At 44.3% G+C, this 20129-nt stretch overlaps 1 protein-coding gene across 39 annotated transcripts in view; it reads left to right on the top strand.

Moving 5' to 3' along the window:
• Window positions 1-619: 619 nt before the first annotated feature.
• C2cd5 (C2 calcium-dependent domain containing 5) overlaps window positions 620-20129 on the top strand; it is a 90062-nt gene continuing 70552 nt past the window's right edge. For 38 of the 39 annotated variants that reach the window (XR_010065681.1, XM_006237639.5, XM_006237638.5 and 35 more), the window contains exons 1-3: window positions 620-4858; window positions 4991-5109; window positions 15221-15307. Coding sequence is in view for 38 of the 39 variants with exons in the window: in XM_006237639.5 (XP_006237701.1) it covers window positions 5020-5109; window positions 15221-15307 (177 nt within the window). In the remaining variant the exon portion in view is untranslated. The remainder of the gene's footprint in view (window positions 4859-4990; window positions 5110-15220; window positions 15308-20129) is intronic. The other variant, NM_001134581.1, reaches the window with a different exon arrangement.

Raw genomic sequence — 20129 nt, 5'->3', positions numbered from 1 at the left:
GTCAGAATTTCGTGTCACTGTGACAAACATCTAACACAAACGACTTGAGGGGAAAACTTGCTCTTAGTTCATGGCTTCCAGGCATGGCTTAGTTCATTGGCTTGAATACCCTGCCAGGGGACCCTGAGGTGGAGGAGGCCCATTGCCTCAGGGTAGATGGGGTGGGGGGAAGGGGCACAGGGAGGAAAAGAAAGGGACCTCAATGCTCTTCAAAAGCATGCTCCTGCTCCTCCTTCATTCCACTGTAAAGCTGTCACTACCTGACAAAATGTTGCCATCCAAGGATGACACATTTGACACTGAGATTGCTTTGAATACCTGAGCCTGTGAGGAGGGCATTTCCTAGTCAAACCATAACCAGAAACTAACTTCTTGCACCTCCTCTCCTTGTGCTCTGCATTACCCATTTTTTCAGCTCTAGCTCTTGAGAATTGTTTTTAAGGTAAAAAAACAAAAAACAAAAAACAAAGTTTTTTTTAGGTTTATTATGTATTTGAGCATTTTGCTTGTAGGTATGTATGTGTACCACATGTATGCAATGCTCACAGAAGCCAGAAGAGGGCATCAGAACACTAGGGATTAGAGTTATAGATGGCTGCAAGCCACAATACGGGTAAGGGGAACCCAACCCAGGTCCTCCGCAAGAATAGCAAGTGCTCTAAACCCCAGTCCTATCCTACAGGGAGGGGTAAGGAACTCATCAGTTTCATGGTTAGTAAGTAACAGATCAATATTTTAACCCTAGGTGTTGGTTATTTACTAATTCCTAGCATTAGTAGTTACACACAGATCTACCCTCCCCCTTCTCTTTCCAAGGCTGGGTGTTGGGTATGAAGGCCTGGCTGGCTTGGTGTTCACTATGCAGCCAAAGCTGTCCTTAGACTAGCCATAAGCGTCCTGCTTTCTTGTTCTGAGTTCCAGGATTACAGGAATGTGTCATGATGTCCACCCAACTCCATCATAAGGCCACGTGCAGGGCCTGCCATTTTCCCCTTATAATAAATGTGTGACAAAATATCCCCTTCTATCGTGAGCCAGGGTGCAGACAATGCTGACGTCATGGGTAAGAAACACTTGCCAACTGTCAGTGTTTGGCCACAAGGCTCCTAGCAGCAGAAGGGATAACTTTAGCTAGTTCTTGCACTATATAGCAAGGCAAGCGATCTGAGGCACGAATAGAAATTACTTAGCGAGAGACAGGCAGAAAGGGCGGGAAGGGGTTAGGGCTCTTCCAGACACACAGGTGAGGAAGAGAAATGCACGTTGTGTTTTCAGACAGGGTCTCACGTAGCCCAGACCAGCTTCAAACTCCCTGTGTCACTAAGGATGACTTAGCATCTTCCAGCCTCCACTTCTCGGGTGCTGGGATCACTGACACATGCCGTCGTTCCTGACTAGAGGAACTTTATACCCTGGGGAAGAACAAAATTCATAATCTGAAGTTGGTGTCCATTGACTGTATATGGATTTCTTATTGTCGCAAAACAAAATTAAAACAATTAAAAAAAAAAAAACAGGTAGGGGGATGTTTGCCCGGAAACCGGGAAAGGGAATAACATTCGAAATGTAAATAAGAAATACTCAAGTTAATAAAAAAAAAAAAGAAAAGAAAAGAAATATTTAAATAAAAAAAAAAACAGGGCTGGAAAGATGGCTCAGTGGTGAAGAGCGCTGACTTCTCTTCTTAGAGGTCCTGAGTTCAAATCCCAGCAACCACATGGTGGCTCGCAACCATCTGTGATGGGATCTGATGCCTTCCTCTGGTGTGTCTGAGGACAGCTACAGTGTACTTAGTATATAATAAATAAAATAAACCTTTAAAAACAAAAATAAAAGTAAAGCCTGAAAGGGTTTCAGTAAAACAGGAGAAGGGGTCCAGTTCTGAATTTGGTGTCTAGCATGCAGGAAACACACAACCTTTTAGCTTTCCTTTAAAAACTAATCTGCAAGAAGAGGGGGCAGCCTATGAGGCTGAGGATGCTAATCAGAGGTCATCTCATGATTTATTTGTCAGGGAAGTAAGCACTGTTCCCAGCGTTAATTAAAACAAACGATTACAATTACTAGGAACCGGTTAAGCTGAAGCCAGGCTTAAGTCTTCAGGAAGCATCTTAATTATAATCTCCTGTTGATGATGCCTCAGGCAGCAGGTACGCTCAAGAACTTTATTAGGAGGCCCGCTAATTAGGAGGCTGAGCCTGCTAACCTCTAATTGTGCAATTTGCAAATATTTTCTACATCACAACATCTTGTAACTCTGTGAATTATGTTCCATTAAAAGTTATCGCTCAGCCTCGGTTTTCTTGCATTTTCCTGCATCTCTTTTTGGTTTCTTGTTGTTTGTGGCTCTGCAGATTGAACCCAAAGGCTCCCGTACTAAGCAAGCGCTTGGTCATGGAGCTCCATCCCCAGATTCTTCTTCCTTTCTGAGACATAGTCTCACTCTGTAGGCCAGGTTGGGCCTTAAGTTTCAGCAATCCTCCTTCCTGCCTTTGCTCTTACATTTTAAATGAGGAACTGGTAACAAGGTAATATATTTTAATTGGAAACACCATCTCATTCCTGTCATCCAGTAATAAAAAGGCTCCTGTCTTGGGGGACCATTACTGTGGAGGACTGTCAAATGGAAGGACTTTTGTAAATTTCTTTTCTTGTGGGCAGGGGGCTGCAGAGAGGGACAGATAGTCTCTCACCCAGTAACTCTGACTGACATGGAACTTGCAACGTAGACCAGACTAGCTTTGAACCCAGAGATCTCCCTTCCTCTGCCTTTCTGGTGCTGGGAATTAAAGACACGTGCCACAATCCTCAGCTCTTTCTAACTGGAGCAAGGTAAAGGGGATGTCAATGTCCCTATCCCCTTTTCCAAAGATCTGAGGCAGGGGCTTGATCTCTGTGTATCCAAAAGGATGAAGTTCAGGTTGTGTGAGGACACTTTAAAGGTCAGCTAATTGGCAAGACAGCCCGGCTTTACAGGAAATGTCATCCACAATGACCAGGGACAGCAGAAAAGGCCGGTGGCACACATGACCATGTGGGCATTTACCCCACCAAGGAGTTTAACATCAGACCAAAAACTACACCAAGACTGCCAAAAATCTCACCAAGCAGGATGAGGAAGAGACGAGTGAGAATGTGGGCAAGGAGCAATCCTAGTATAGATTTCATTTAAAAATGGCTCAGTGAGGGGGAACAATGTAAAGGAACTGATGCATTAGTAGTGGACCTTTGAATTCAGCAAGGATATTTTAAGTGCTTAGAAAAAAGCTACAGGTGGATCCAAGGAAATCATGTGAGATTGTGTTCTTCTTGTTTTAGACAGGGACAGAAGTTTCTCTAGTCCAAAAAGTCTGCAACAATGTATCTTTTAATTTTTTTTCTTATTTTGAGCAGAACATTCTCTTTTCTTTGGAAGAATTCAGCTTTGCCCACGGCCAAAATTCCTTTACCAGGAGGACTTTTTTGAAAAGGCATTTCTGGTTCGTCACTACTTGAAGTAATTTTTCTATCCCATTTTAGTATTTTTGAAGTTAAAAAGATCATGTTGATATCTTCATTTAGGAATTTTCCATCTCTAATAAAATTCAGTGCTGTAATTTTTCCACTGGAATTTTCAGTGTTGATTTTGGTATTTGCTATGGAGTATATTGGTAATGCTGGGTTTGCCGTATCGTAGGAAGTGATCTTGTTAGATTCTGTGTGTGTACTTCAACCCCAATCATCTTCTGATAGTCTGAAGCTGTATCTAATGCCCCACTTTGGCAGGCTCATGCTATATATAGAGAGAGTAGGGTCAGTGCACAAAGATACCACTGTTCTTCCGGTTCATTTCTCACACTGACTACACGTACTGCTGGAGGTTCATTATTTGCAGACTTTTAGCCAGCAGTGTCGACCTTCCCTCAGGCTTCATACTTAGAGAGCTGGATGTGCAGGCACAAACCCCCAGCACCTGTGACAATACAGCAAGGAAGACTGCCACATTCAGTCAGCTTGGTCTGCAGACCAAGGAGAGGCTAGCAGGCAAGACCTTGCTCAAAATATCAAGTCCATACTGGCTCGTCAAGGAGTCTAAGGAAAGCTCTTTCAAGTGTGAAGTGACATCTATATCCCAGTACACCGTACAATTGCCTGTGACTGAAATACGTCTTTAAGGAAATACTTATTTTTACTATCTGAGACGTGTGTGTGTGTGTGTGTGTGTGTATGTAATTTCTTTTTTCCTTTTTTTGAGCCAGGCTCTCAGTCTGACTTCCAAGTTCTCGGTTGACAGGCATGCACCCCCACACCTGGCTCTAGCTGGATGATTACTACTGGAATTCATAGAAAACCGCCACTAACAGCAGTACCCCATCCTGGTGGCCGTTTTAGGAAACACTAACTGCAGACTCCTCTAGAGTGCTCAGCAGCAGCAGTCCGTCCAGGAGCCAGCAAAATGAGGCGTGGCTGGGCTGTCACCAGCACCCGGTTCCCAGAACGCCGGAGCTTGTCCTCCGCAAAGCTTGGGCACCAATCCGAAGGGAGGCCAGGTGGATGATGCAGGGCTCGACCCGTTAACCTGCTCTTCAGCTCAGCCCCGCCCCTCTCTTCGGGCCCCCGCGAATTCAAATCGGCTCCGCCGAAGGGCAGAGCACCGAGCGATCGATCGCTCCGGCCCCGCGAGCCGCCATTTTTGGAAGGTGGGAGGAGAAAGGCGGGTGGGCGCGGCGCTTGCTCCGCGGGATGCTAACTGGATTTGGCGGCTCTCTGCAGTACGCCGGGGCTAGGGCTGCACGCTTGGCCGGCGCCCTTCCTTCGGCTGCTTCTCCGGAATGAGGCCTCGGCGCCCGCGCGGGACATCTCGGTTCCTCCTTAGAGCGTGAGTGCGGCGCGCGCGCCCTCGGCTGTCAGTTGGCGCGCGCTCCCGTCGTCCCTCCGCACGCCCCCGCCGCTCCCCCCCACCCCCTTCCCGGTGCTCGCTCGGCGCAGACTCGCTTGTTTGTTTCTGCAGGAATCCTAGGAGAGGCCGAAGCCGCCGCGATGCCGGGGAAGCTGAAGGTGAAAATCGTGGCCGGTCGCCATTTGCCGGTGATGGACCGTGCCAGTGATCTGACGGACGCCTTCGTGGAGGTTGGTTCCTGGTGCTGCCCCTCAGAGCACGGGGTGCGGAACACTGCCCTTCCCGCAGTCCCCGGCTCGGTGGAGGGATGCCCGCCCGCCCCCAGCCCGTGGGATGTGGCCATTCGTCCAGGACAGGTCCCGCCGCCAGGCTCAGGGTGTCCCCGGAGGTCAGGGCGTCAGTCCGACCACCTGCCGGTTCGAGGCGTGGCCGCGGATGTGCTCACACGACCTCGTTTGCGACTAGGAGGTTAAGGGCCAATGCTGCAGTAAGTCCCTCTGGGGGCACCCGCAGTCCCATGGTGCGACTGCATCCAGCCCCTACCCCAACACTGTCTGCATCATCAGTGCAAGTCACACACAACAGCGGCACTTCAGCTGCCCTTGTGTAGACTGGTAGGGAGATGAGCTGTCTCGGGGTAATTTATTGCCTTGAGGTAGGAAGTCAGTTAAGTGCCGTGGATTTCAATTGCAAAATTGCTATTTAAGTCTAATGATTAGTTTAAAAGTCATGCAAATTAGCGCAGGCCTACTGTCCGGAAGTTAATAACTCAGAACCTGAAAGAAGCCAAGGAGAAATTGTAATAAAAGTTGACATGATGAGGTAGACCATTAGAGCAATAATCATTTGGGCTATTAATACTTAGGTTCAAAGACATAATCACACTATACTTCTACTCAGTATATTCCCAAACGTTCTAGAACCTAATTAACTGCAATTCACTCTGCTTTTTAAATTTTTACTTTTATGGCATTTGTTGAATTCAACTTCATTTTTTTATTGGAAAAAAAAAAAAAAACAAACCAACAACAGAAAAACCAAACCAGTTTGCTCTTGGCCAGATGTTAACAGAGATTTAAAGATATCTGACATTGTATTGCCTTTTGGGCAGCCTGGAGAGTGATCCACACAGCTGATATTCATCGCTAATATGTGCTGAGCTTCATGATTGCGACGTTTATGTTATGGACTTTTAAATCCTTAGTCCTCACAACAGAGCTGCTAAGAGACACCCCCTTCTAGCAAGTTAGGCGGTGTAGTTCTAGGGGTGGGAATACTGTGCCTAAGATTACCTTGTAATCTCCACAGCCTAGCAGCAGTCTCTTCTATTCTACGATCCCTGCTTCTAGACAACATGCCGAATGTTTTGTTTGAATGAGGGAACTTAGTTTGGTGGCAGAGTTTTAAGAAAACTTTCTAAGGTAGTAACAGATGAGCTGAGCCATGAGGAGCATTCAGGATTTTTCAGACAAAAGAAATGGCAAAGGCACAGACTTTGGTAAATGGAATGAATGTCCATTAAGCCATTGCAGTGTAAGGTGTACCTGGAGTAAAATGTGGGAAGTGGGGTTTGGAGACGAAGCTGGGAAGGTGGGCTGGAGCCAAGCCTCCTGTTGTTCTATATTCCCTTTGTAAGTGGGAGGGGGCTTTCAGCAGAAAAGAGATTTTACTTTATTAGGTTGTCCATAACGAGTCTGGCCATGATGTCCTGAATGATACTTATTTATTCTGAATGAGCATGATATTTTATCCTGAGTGAGCATGATATTTATTTTGTTCTGGAGGTAGAGTTTCACTAAATCATCCTACCTTCTGTTGAGATTAAAATCCTAGGTCAAGCCAGGCATAGTATACACACTTAATCCTAGTGTTCAGCAGGCAGAGGCAGGTGGATCTCTGAGTTTGAAGTCAGTGTGTTCTATAGAGTTCTAAGGTCAGCAATGGATATATAGAGTCTATGTCAAAATGAAATAAAAACCATAAATAAACCCTTTCTGCCTCCATGTTCTGAGTAGCTGGGATTACAGACACATGCCATCAAACACAGCCCTTTTCCATAGGTTCTGATGGTTGTTTGCTGGGCCTTGTGCTGTTTTGGTCTAGCTGGTGTATGTATGAAGATGAACAAGGTGAATTTGGTTTCTGATTTTAAGGAACTTTTTTATTTTGGTGACCAAGATAGACATTTAAAAAAGTAAAGAATTTACAAAGTATATGTTACAGATTAGGAAACAATTGTTATAGGTGCCATAAGAAAATACAGTGGAGAATGATAAGGATTATCAATTTTAGGTTGTGAGGTCAGTGTCAATCAAGCAAACACCTGTTGGAGGAGAGGCATTAGCTACTGAGAGACTGTAGCCTGTGTTTGTGTGAGAGGATGAGGGCAGGAGAGAAGCTGGAGGAGCCTGGTGTGCTGCGGGGGTGGAGGAGCATGTAGGTGGATGTCTTTTAGCCAAGGGAAGGGAGAGCAGTGTGAGCCACATTTGGGGAAATGACCAAGTGGCTGATGGTGCAAGGCTTGAGAAGCCATGGCTAAGACTTGAACTTTATAACTCCGCTGGTAGCTCTCATTGAATGGTACTTTAATTGCAGTGTGCTGAATCCAGTCTGTGTAGTTCAAATAACATGCCCGCATGGTGGATTTGGTAATGGAGAGAAGTGGATGCATGCCAGAGCTATTCTGAAAGTAGATGAGAGCATTTGTTGGTAGACTTGAGCCAGGGACCAGGCACAGGAGAACTAAAGGGAAACCCTAACTTTCTGGAGTAGTCAGGTCATTTTCTGGAACTGCAGGAGGATAGGGATCGACTGAAAAGACTCACTTTTTACTTGGACATGTTAGACTTGAGATGCCTTTTAACAGCATTTATCAAAGAGGCAGTGGATTTGTGGCTATGATGTTAAAAGAACACCTTGAGTTTAAGGTGGGGCCAACTTGCTCAATCCTGTGAGATCAACTACCCTATCATTATGTTTTATGGTTGAGCTTGGGTTAAAAGTGCTTCAATTCTATTAAAACCCTTTAATAGAACATATTTTTTTCTTTCCTTTCCCTCCCTCCCTCCCCCTTCTCCCCCCCACCTTCTTTCCTTTTTTTCTTGAGACATCATTTCTTTGTGTAGCTTGCCTGTTCTGGAACTCACTGTGTAGACCACTGGCTTCAAACTCTTGCCTCTGCTTCTCAAGTGCTGGGAGTAAATGTGTGCACCACCATACTTGGCTCTATATTTTGCTTTTTTAACGTAATCTTTGTGTAAGTGTATTGTGATGCGTGTGTGTGTGTGTGTGTGTGTGTGTGTGTGCGCGCGCACGCGTGTGTCTGTCTGTCTGTGTTTGTGTGTGCACAGCTGTACGCATGCCACAACATGAGTGAATATAGAGGTCAGAGGATAATTTCTAAGAGTTGATTTTTCTCCTGTCAATTTCAGGGTTCAAATTCAGGTTGTAAGGCTGTGTGGCAAGATCTTTACCACACACTGTGTGACCCTGTATCACATATTTTGAAATCTATCTTGAGACATAAGCATAGAAAATATAATTTATCTATACTGTTGATGAAATGGGCACAGAGCTCAAATAGGACACCAGTTTTGTTTTGTGTGTGTGTGTGTGTGTGTGTGTGTGTGTGTGTGTGTGTGTGTGTGTTGAGGTACTTGTTCATTAGTAGAAAATGGGAACTCCTCAGGTTGAGTCATTGGCTAGTTACTGAACTCTGGTATAAGACAGTGCAGTAGATGCCAAGGGCATAGTGATGAAGACAAGAATCTCTGTAGGTAGGAGAGATAATGTATATGTAGTATAATTTAATAGTGAGGTAGATGGTTATACGGACTAGGGAATGTCTCTTGGGGATAAGAATTTCACATGGAAAGACAGTTGCATGGTTTTGAGCTTTGTCATTTCAGATTCTGCATTGCTATTGGCCATCTGGTTTTCCAAAACAAGCTGTTGTAGAAAATATTTAATCTAAATCGGGGCCTTTTACCCCACCTTTGATCATTCAGTTCTCAGGTAAAGACACACACACCCTTTATCTTTATAATAAGGCTTGGGCAGCACTTTAAAGCTGGGCAGACGTCTCCCCTCTGAGCTATCATGTCTACTTCCCTGCCAGTAGCGCACAAAATGTTTTGCTAGTTCCATCTGGCTGTTCATGGCTGCAGCTGGCCAGCTCTCATGTCAAGGTTCTTACCCCATGGCATCTTCTCCTCCCCACCATTTTCTCCCCCACATTCTCCTTGTAGTCTCTCCTCAGACCCCAAGCCTGGGAACCAAACCCTGCCTATTTCCTGCCCATCTCTGGGCTGTGGGCATCTTTATTTAACCAGTTGTTTTAAATTAAGGAGCAAGGTCATATTGTACATGCAGATTCCTTCATCCCTGGGGCAGCCAGGCTTTAGGGACCAGTATTTAGCATTACAATGCACAGCAGAAACCAAAGCTCAGCAACTAGCAGCTCACTGCTGCAAGCAAACCTCAGTGACTGGCAGCTCATGCAGCAAGCAAATCTCAGTGACTGGCAGCTCATGCAGCAAGCAAAGCTCAGCGACTGCAGCTCACTGCTGCAAGCAAAGCTCAGCGACTGCAGCTCACTGCTGCAAGCAAAGCTCAGCGACTGGCAGCTCATGCAGCAAGCAAAGCTCAGTGACTGCAGCTCATGCAGCAAGCAAAGCTCAGTGACTGCAGCTCATGCAGCAAGCAAAGCAGTGCTCGTTTGATGTCATGGTTGTAGTCCGTCCGTCTGTTGTTGTTGTAGATAATCGGTCAGTGTGTAGTCCTGCGCCTCAAACTTGAGGCTGGCCTGTTTCGGTCATGAAGGTAGGAATTACAGATATCTGCCTGTGTGTCTAAGTTACTTTCCTATTGCTGTGATGATATACCATGACCAAGGCAACTTATAGAAGAGATTGTTTATTGTGACTTACACTTTCAGAGGGTGAGTCCAAGATGGTAATGGAGAAGTAGCTGAAATCTCCCATCTGACCTACAAACCTGAGGCAGAGAGAGACTAACTACAGTGGTGTCACACCCAGTGACATACTCTTACAACAAAACCTTAGCTCCCAATCCTTCCCAAACAGTTCCAACCTTCAAATATAGAAGCCTATTATGGACATTTTCTCTCAAACCATCCGATCATGCCTGGCAATAGCTGTGGATTGTGAAAGTTATAAGGATATTAAAACCTATTACAAGGCTGGAGAGGTTGCTCAGTGGTTAAGAGCCTTAAATATTTTTCCAGAGAACCCTGGCTCAGTTCCTAGTACCAATATGTCACTCACCAATGTAATTTCAGTTCCAGGGAATCTGACACCTTCTCTTGTCTCCAGACACTAGATATTGCTCGTGGTGTGTAGATATCCATGCACACACAACACACACACACACACACACACACACACACACACACACACACCCCTTATTACAAAACTTTGATCTATAAAACTGCCTTAGAGTCTAGGTATATTTCCTTTGAGACAAAGTCTTGCTGTGTAGCCCAGGCTGGCTTTGAATTCTCTGGATCTCTAAGAGCTGGGATTACAGACTTGTGTCCCCTTGCCTGGCTTCTCCTGTGACTGTTGGGCTATTCAGAAGCCGTAACACGGTGGAAATGAGGCGTGTGGGGATTTTGCATTGCAGGGCACCTAGTATTTCTGAGTCTTCTTATAAAGCAGGGGTGGACACTCACACGTGCTGTGAGGCTGGTGAGAGGGCTCAGCAGGTAATGATGCCAGGCCTGGCTACCTGAGATCTGTCCCCAACATTGTACGGCGGAAGGAGAGAATTGACTTCCAAAGAATCCTCTGACCTTCATAGGTGCCAGACACACACAAACATACATATATACATAAGGAAATAAATCAGTTAACTCATACAAAAAAGAAATTTCTAATACTCAGTTAGGGGCTGGCCCTGTCCTGTAACTTGTTAGTGCACTGGGATGTGTCCTTGAAAGAACTTGATGTGAAGAGGACATTTGAAGATGGGGTATGGTGATTTACTTCTTTAGTCCCCAGAGGCACAGCCAGGTGGATCTGACTTTGAGGCCAGCCTGGTCTATGTAGGGAACCTGTGCCAGCTCGAGTTACATAGTGAGACTCTGTTTCAAAAAGGTCATCTGAGTAGGAGGCTAAAGGAAGGAAACTGTTATGGGTATGTGAAAAATAAGGAAAATAATGAATGTAGGTTGGAGAGGAAGTTTCTAGAAAAGGAAGCCCTCAGTTTTTAAAAGTCATCTGTTTTATTTGATGTGTACAGTGCTTTGCTTGAATGCATATGCGTGTACCACATGCTTGACTGGTGTCCAGGGAGGTTGGAAGAGAACACTGAATCCTCTGGAACTGGAATTGAGGGCAGTTGTTAGCTGCTGTTAAGTCCTAGGTGTCAGACCCGGGTCCTCTGCAAGAACTGAGCCATCTCTCCAGCCCCCACCCTCAAGTGTTGACATAGCAGTGAGAGAGAAGAAATTAAAACATGAAAATGGCACGATGGGTGAGTCTAAAGTGTTACCGAGCTCGTTTGTGAAGTCTCACTGAGGGGCTTGCAGAGAATTAGGATGCTTGAGTGGGAAAGAGGCATGAGCAGGTAGCTAGTGCACAGAGAGAAGTCTGTGCTCCTTGAGGTGCACATGGTGCACATAGCTTTTAGCAATTAGGGAAATAAGATTCTAGGACATGTTGTCTAATAAGAATAATCCTGCAGGAAGGAGAAAATTAGAGCAGGAAACAGAGGCTAATGAAGGATCACAGTGAGATAAGCTGTGATGTAGACGAAGGGAGCTAAGGGAGCCTAGGCCTCCATCTCCTAATGAGAAGCCCACCTCCTTCACTCCCTCCAGCCTTGCCAGTGACAGGCTTTCGTGAGCACTGTCATGCCTGGAGGGAGTGAGGACGTGGCTACTGTCTGTCTCTGGAGGGTAATTAAACGTCTGCAGGGAGATGGAAAAGTCTTTTCACAAGAGTACGACCTGGGCGAGGGCAACGCCAGGGATAGAACAGATGTAATGAGAAGGAGAGTTGGTGGTGAAAACCTAGGGTTCAGACTGCTGAGTAGTCTTGAACTTGGGCCGAGAGCCTGTTGAGCAGCCTCTTAGCCAATTCCTGTGACCCACTGAGCCGCAGTTGTAGTGGTCTGCGTGCTCCCGTGCTGCGGACTGCTGTCCAGGTCCTTGTCTGACAGAGTGCACTAGGAGGCTCGAGCATCAGCCCCAGAGAGGTAGAGAGGTACGCATGCGGCTGTGCAGGTGCTTGTGAGCCCTGCGCACATGTGCAGCTCAGGGCTCTGAGGAAGACACTCACGAACTCAGACCTGCAACTCGTTTTCCATACTGCACTTAAACGTTTGGTGAGTCTGTGACCAACCACATTTTCTTGACTAACCCATCAAGTATTGGTCCAAGTTGTATTGGCTGAGGGAGTTTCTCGTCTATTATGTGAAGACCAAGTCATAAAGATGGTTATTTTTGAGCAGAGGATGGCGCTCCGTGGTGAAATGTGCAAGACCCCGGCCTAGTTGCCAATACGGACAAAACCGAAACATTCTTTTGCAAAAGTCTCGAGGATGAATAAGACAAGGATCCTTAATAAATAGATCTTCATATTAGTGTAATGTTCATGCTACAAACTGGCTAAACTGTGCTGTCCTTTTCTGTTTAAGAGTCTGAGGGAGCAAGGAGAGAAAAATAAATATTTAATCAATATTTCCATTACACCAGATGTTTTCATGGGTAATGCATAATCATGAAATGTCCTGAAAACCTTTTTTTTTTTTTTTTTTTTTTTTGGAGGAAAAAGCAGATTTGAACAAGGTTAAGTAACTTGAGTAGAAAAATGCTCTACTCCACTGTGGGACTTTCAGTTAAAATCCCTGCTGCTCTAAAGGAAGTTGTAAGATGTTCATTTAACTGCTGAGTAATGAAGTAAACAAGATTGAAGAAACTGGTTTTCTGTAGAAGGGTCACATACAGCGGCCATCTGTGATCTAACTTTTTTTTCCATTTTGTTTATTGAAATGTGGGGATGGTAGACCTTTAGAACTGAGTTGACAGTTGACAAAGAGAAAAGGTAAACTATCAGCACAACCACTTGTCTGGTCCCAAGAAATCCCTTTCCCAAAGTGACATGTAGACAAAAGCCGGCAGCAGCACCGTGCCGGCCCAGGGGCTGGGGAATAGCTTCTACCTGCTATAAGGAAGTATTCTTATCTGTGGCAAAAGCGACCTCTGGCTTGTCCATTGACGTATGTCTGGTGTCTACCATAGCAAGTTCTTTGCCAACTTCTAGATTCCTTCAAGCTCTATTCAACAAGTACCCCAGTTTACAAACTTCCCTTTTTCCAGGTCCCTTAAAGCCCTGGAAATGTTTTCTGCATTGCTTCTCTCTGCTTCCCTAGAGACAGGCAGACAGACAGACAGCCTTGGCGGTTTGGAATAAACTTTGCCCTTTTCCTCCCTGAGTGGCTATTTTGGTTTCTTTCCTGTGCCCATTTCATTCACTACTGTTATGGAAAAAAGAGAGCTATGAACTTAAAATTAAAACATTGTGAGCTCTCTTTGCCATGAGTCAGAGCAATTCAATATATTTGGTATTTGAGTGGTTTTGTAATTCTAACAAACATTTTACCTCAAATACAGCAGTTTTAGGTAAATTAAACAACAGTGTATCTGAACTACTTAGAAGAACTTCTGTTCCTTGATGGCCATGGTGTCCTGTTTGGATCAGGCTTCCATCTACCGTGGTGAGCAGAAAACAAAAGCTGAAGATACCCTTAAAGTTGTGAGGAGCAGCTGCCCCTGCAGTCCAAGCCACAAGCAAAAGCCATGGGTTGTATTTTTTAAAACATTTTAATTTTTAATTTATTAACTTTTTAAAATGCAGGAGTGCACCTACATGCCAGTAGAGGGCATGGGATTCCTTTATAGATGGTCATAGCATCCAGGTGGTTGCTGGGAATTGAACTCAGGACCTCTGGAAGAGCAGTCAGTATTTTTAACTGATGAGCCATCTCTCCAGCCTAACTGTGTCTTATACACATAGTTTTTAAATGCTTCCATTAGTTAAAAACACTTGAATGTTTTTAACCAGTGTTAAAGATTGTCAGATGAACTATTTATGCTTTTAAAGTGTATTTCGTTACTTAAGTTTAAGTTTCATAGCTGTAAATAAGAGTGACAAAGTCCGCTTCCGAGTGTTGAATGCTCCTTTAAGCATTTCCTTAGTGGTATATTGAGATGCCAGTCGTTAGAACTTGTGCTTTGTAAGGTAGTATTAGTCAGTTATTTTAGGACAGTAGTGGTTATAGAGAATGTCAACTTGTAAAATTTATGTTTGTTTGTTAGGTTTTTTTCTTTTTTAAAACATGTTAATTTCATTTGATAGCTTGTTGTACTAACACCTGTAACCACCTTTGTTGAAGAAATTTTAGGTTCATATTTGGTATTCTGTAAGATTGTAGGTTCAAGATGCTGTTTTTAAAGAAATTTATTATTAATATGTTTGATTTTGTTTAGAATTAATTTCTTTCCTTGAACGTTGCCGACTCTTAAAGTAGCCTTGTCTTTGTGTTCTGTACTATTGGTAATGGTGGCAGACCTAGAGGTGAAAATCATTATGACTGCTCGCGCACACGTTCTTTCTTCCTTTCTTCTTTTCTTTATTTTTTTTGGGGGGGGGGGCTGGAATTTACTCTGTAAGACAGGCTGGCCTCAAACTCTTGGCAAGCCTCCTGCCTCATCCTTGTAAGTACTGTGGTTATAGGCATGTGCTACCTGTCCTGGCTAATTGTGACAAATTGGGAACTTAGTTCTTTATTTGGCAAATGTCTTTCTCAGTTTCTTATTTATCTTGATTGCTTAGGTGAGGAGATGGTATCCTCTTTACCATCTGATTTTGTTGTAGCTGTTCTCCTTCAAGTGGACATACCGAATGCTCCCTCAGTGCTGATGTAATGATGTATGTTTTCTGTTCCCTATGGAGCTGCTCAGGTAGACCAGAAGGTGGATCTCTGTGCCTTGTATCCTACTCACTTACCTGGGCAGATCAATCCTTCTTCCTTTTTTTAGGATAATTGTCTTTTTCTCTTCATTTTTTTAATCCTCACTTAGCTGCCACTAACATTTATTAGCCTAGCACCCATTGCCCCATCCCACCACCACCGAATCCCTTTTTTTAGGTAGTCTCTTGCTATGCAGACCAGACTGGCTTTGAATTTAGAGATCTGACCTCTCTTCTCAGTGCTAGAATTAAAGGCATGTGCCACCACTCCCAGCCTAGCATTTATTCTTATTTTTGATGTATATATTTGAATAGTTTCTTCTTCTTCTTCTTTTTTTTTTTTTAGGTAAAGTTTGGTAATACAACCTTTAAGACTGATGTGTACCTCAAGTCACTCAATCCTCAGTGGAACTCGGAGTGGTTTAAATTTGAGGTAAGCTGTTGAATAACTTTGATGTTTGGGTGTGACCCCTTTTCCTGAGAATGATAAAGAACAATTTCTCCTTTAAGTTTGCTAGTTTTTATGCCTGTGAAGTATTTCCACCTCTGTTCATTTGGGAGTATTGGGGTTGTTTTGAAGCATTGAATCACAGTTAACATACATGCCAGTGCAGATGAAAAATGGGTGTGCTCTTAGGCTTTATGTTCCTGTTTTCTTTGGGTTCTAGCATATACCCGATCTGAAGAGCAGTGCAGACGCAGAACAAGCACAGTCTTGTCTTTTTAAACTACTTTGTAGCTGAGGTTGACCCTGAACTCTTGATCCTCCTGTTCCTACTTTGCAAGTGCTAGGGTCATAGGCATTTGACCCCAGACCTGGTTCCAACCACTTCTGCATGTTTAATTTTGAAGCCGAGCCTTGCAGTGTTGTCCATGCTGGCCGTGACCGAGACCCCTCTGCCTCAGCCTCTCCTGCACCTGGTGCGTTCTTGCTCAGTGTCATTAGGTGCACCTCCCTCCCTCCGTCGCACTCAGTACATTCACAGTGCTTGCAAACATTACTACTCTTTCCAAACCTTTGTTACCCTAGACAGAAACTGTGCTGCTTGAGCCGTAATTTCCATCCCCTTTTTCTTAGCCTTGGTGCCTTTGTGTTGTCTCTTTGCGTTTATTAGGATGTAACTCAGCACGCATTTGGGGGGACTCTGAACCTCTGGCTCTTCTGCTTCTATTTCCAGAGTTCTGGGATTGTAGACTTTTTGTTTTTAAATTTTATTCATTTATTTACTTATTCATTCACTCATGTTTTATTTCTGTAGGTGTTTAGCTTGCCTGTATGTGTGAGCACCAGATATGTACGTGGGGCTTGGAGAGGTAAACCTGTGTCCTCTGGAAAAGCAGCCACTGTCCCTATTAATCGCTGAAACTTCCTTTAGCCCCTGGCATTCATTTTTAAATTTAATTATTTATCTTGAGTTATAGAAATTATTTATGTGTATAAATTTACATAGACATTCATATGTATGCATATTTTGCTAGGGATTGAGCTTAGGTCTTTATATGTTTTTTGTATTTTTAATATTTATTCCTATCATATACCACTTGCAGATACTTTCTGATCTTCAGTAGGTTTTACTTTCTTACTTTCTTGTTTGTTTTTTTTAAAGACTGCATTTCTTTGCGTAGCCCTGGCTGTCCTGAAATTCGCTCAGTAGACTCCAGGCTGATCTTGAACGTAGAGATAGACCTGCCCTTCTGATTCTGAGTGCTGGGATCAAAGCCATGTGCCATCATCGACTGGCTTTTTTTGATATATAGATTTTTTTTTTTATGAAGCTCAGTACATACAGATTCATGTTGTTGTTTATGCTTTTGGTATCACAAATCCACTCTCTTTGTTTTCTTCTGAGAATATCATGGTTTAGCTCTTATCTATAGGTCATTGATTAATTTTGAATTAACTTCTTTAATGGTATGATGTAAGAGGCTAGCTAATTACTTTCTTGTGTGTGTAGTAATTTAGGTGTTTGTTAAGAGACTTCATTCTCCATTGACAAGAGCTAAGACTATCTTTTTAGTTTACAAGTTAACCAGGTGCTGGAGAGATGGCTCAGTGGTTAGGAGGACAGGCTGCTTTTTCAGAGAACCATTTTGTACCTGGCTTTCATAGGGGCAGCTCACAAGGGCCTAGAGAGCTTCTGAGGACCCAGTGCAGTTTTCTGGCCTCTATGGGCACTCGTATGCATATATGCATGCATATATAAACACACATACAACATACCACACAAACACACAAAAAACACACACACAAGACATCACACACACATATCTCACAAACACACACCCATACCCACACCCACATGCCACATCCATACAAAAATATTGAAAAAGTCAACAGAAGAAGCTGTATTTGAGACACACCATGACTAGGGTTTAATTCTATTGGCTATGGTTGTTGTAGGTTATCGAGCGTAGATGTAAGTCTGTGGGGCTGTGTGACTGATCAAGGTTGATCAAGGGTGAGGAGTTGAGAGTGGGCTATGAGGTTCTGGTAGAGAGACAAGCCTGACTCAGTGGCAGGTTCTGAGGTGGAGGAGAAGGTAGATGAGAGGAGTGCTCTGTCCAAGAGGACCTGAACCTGGAATCTTCTCCAAGGCTCGGAGGAGGAGCTTCTCCTCCGCTTATCCCTGCCTGCTTTTTGCCTCCTTTCTCTGTCTGCACTTTGTCTCCCATCCAGGAGGGATCCTTTTGAGGCATCATGGGTTTGATGGCTGTGTGCAGTATTCTCTACCCTATGCTAAGCCATTCTCTCTTGTTATGCCTATGATATGTTCTTCTAGTTCTCTGGCTTCTTTATGGGTGCTTTCTGTAAAAACATTAGGTTCTTGTTGTGCCTAGCTATCTCCTGGTAGTGTCTGCCTTTTTTCTTTGTGTACCTATTCACTTTTAAATGAGTTGTCTCAGTTTCTGACACGCCCAACTCCACTATTGTAAGTTTTGGGGACAGGGTGATGAAGCATTGAAGAAGTTTTCACTTAGAATACAGTTTTGCCATGGTCCTTACATAGTACAGAGAATGATTCCCCTGTCTTCCTCATCTGAGCCTTACTTTGCAGTCATTGTGCAGACAGGGTAAAGGGTAGTTCCGCTGTTCTTTAAGGAAAGAGAATGAAGTGCAGCAGACTGTTGGCTGATCTGAAGGATACTGTGGTCTCGTTGAGAGCCTTCCAAACTACCAGGGAAGGAAGGCAATCGCACTGCTTTGCTCCTGGTCAATGGCACGACTGTGATCTCTCCTTTAGTTTCAGAAAATGTATTCTACAAGAGTCAGGATGCTGTGAACTGCCGAGGTCTGATTGGAGAAAATGGAAGTCCTATTCCTGGAGCTTGCTAACTTATCCATGTCTGCATTCGTGCTGTCCGTTTTGAACTTCATTTTCCTCAGTGTGTATCTTTTCAGAGGTACACCAGGGTGGCTGTAATTCTGTGTTCATCCAGGAAGGTCTTGTGTGAGTTAATATGAGCTGGCAGCAGTGAAGTTGGGTGTTACTCTGAAATCAGTTAGGCATTAGGTCGGTTTGAATATTGGCGTTTTGAGGTACGTGTGTCCTTTAGATAATATACAGGCATGAGTGGTTTAGGCATGTGTCTTAGTCATGGTCTGTGGCTGTGAAGAGACACCATGACCAAGGCAGCACGTGAAGGAAGCATTTAATCCTGGGTTAGCTCCCAGTCTCCGAGCTTTACTCTTTCTTTCATCATCACAGTGGGGCAGATATGGTGCAGGAGCTACATCCCCAGAGAGGGACGGGCCTTGCCTGCCACAGACTGGGAACCCTTAAAGCCCGCCCCCAGTGACACACTTCCTTCAACAAGCCCACATTTCCTAATCTTGTTAATAGTTACTAATAGGACCACTCCCTAGTGATTAAGTATTCAAATATATGGGCCTCTGGGGCCATTATTCAAAATACCACATTCTACTCCCAGTCCCCTATAGGCTTGTGGCCATATTATAATGTAAAATGTATTCAGTCCAATTTTAAAAGTCCCCATAGATGTTTCAGCTTTTACACTCTTTAAAAGTGCAAAGTTTGAAATCTCTTTTGAAACTCATGGCAGTATATTAACTGTTACCCTGGTAACATCAAAAAGCAGATCTCATGCCTTCAACACACAATGAGACAGATTAGACATCATCACTCCGAAAGGGTGGGCAGGGAGCATGGTGAGGAATACTGGACTAAAGCAGTCGGGTAAACTCCAAACTCTGCATTCGCACGTGTGACCCCAGAACACTCTTCCTGTCTCCAGCTTTCAGCATTGTTGACTGCACCATTCTTCTGTTTCTTGGGCTGGGTCCACACCTAGTCTGTAGCTCTCCTAGGCAGGTACCCCATATTCTTGTTGTTGAATATTTAATCCTAACCCAGGGTTTCTTCCCTGCCTTTGACCACTTAGTTCCCAGATTAAAGACACACACACCCTTTATATTTATAATAAGCCTTAATCAGTATAAGAACTGGGCAGATATCTATACTGTATGCTATTATGTCTATTTCCCAGCCAGTAATCCCATCATATAATTTGCCATGTTTCCTCTGGGCTCTTAACTCTAATTGGCATCACTTTAGGATTCTTACCTCGTGGCAGCTTCTTCTTTATTCTCTTTCTTCCCGCTCCTCGTGATCTCCTCAGACCCCAAGCCTGGGAACCTAAGGACCCCTCCCCCCATCTCCCGTCTGCCCAACTGTAATCTTTTGTAGTGTGTAATTTTAAAAAAAAGTTCACGCAATTGCCAACTCGGCACCTGCATCGGTGGTCTTGTCCACCCCAGTGGCTGGCTGGCTTTAAGTGGTCTTGCCCTGGTTCCTGTGGCTAGCCTTCCGCCAAGCTGCTCCAGTCAAGAACCGCTCCCAAGCTAGCTTTCTATCCTAGCTCTCTTGGTCCACATGGTCAGCTGTGGGCAAGGCTCTCGCCAGCCTGTGCTCCTGTGCTCTGCTGTGGTTTCCTCTCCCCTGGTTCTCGGTCCAATCTTCCCGTTCCAAAACCTGATTTAATTCTGCTCTGGCTATGTTTTTTTCCCTCCTTCGTTCTTCCCCTCCTGCCAGGAATGGAAAATACGAGACAATCTAAGTTTAAAATCAAGAGATGACACAGCCGTTGGGTGTGAGTCTATCATCCTAAACTCATCAACTATTCTATGTCGGACATCTTCTGGTGGTGGAGGTTGCCACAGGGTCTGCCAGTTCTATATCTTGCATCCTCTCACTCTCTTCTTCTCCTCCCGAGTCCTCTCTGCCTCTCTTGGACAT

The sequence above is a fragment of the Rattus norvegicus genome, chromosome 4 (assembly GCF_036323735.1).
Source record: "Rattus norvegicus strain BN/NHsdMcwi chromosome 4, GRCr8, whole genome shotgun sequence".
NCBI lineage: Eukaryota > Metazoa > Chordata > Mammalia > Rodentia > Muridae > Rattus > Rattus norvegicus.
The sequence above is the reverse complement of the archived record's forward strand: the minus strand, read 5'-3'. Positions and strand labels throughout refer to the sequence as shown.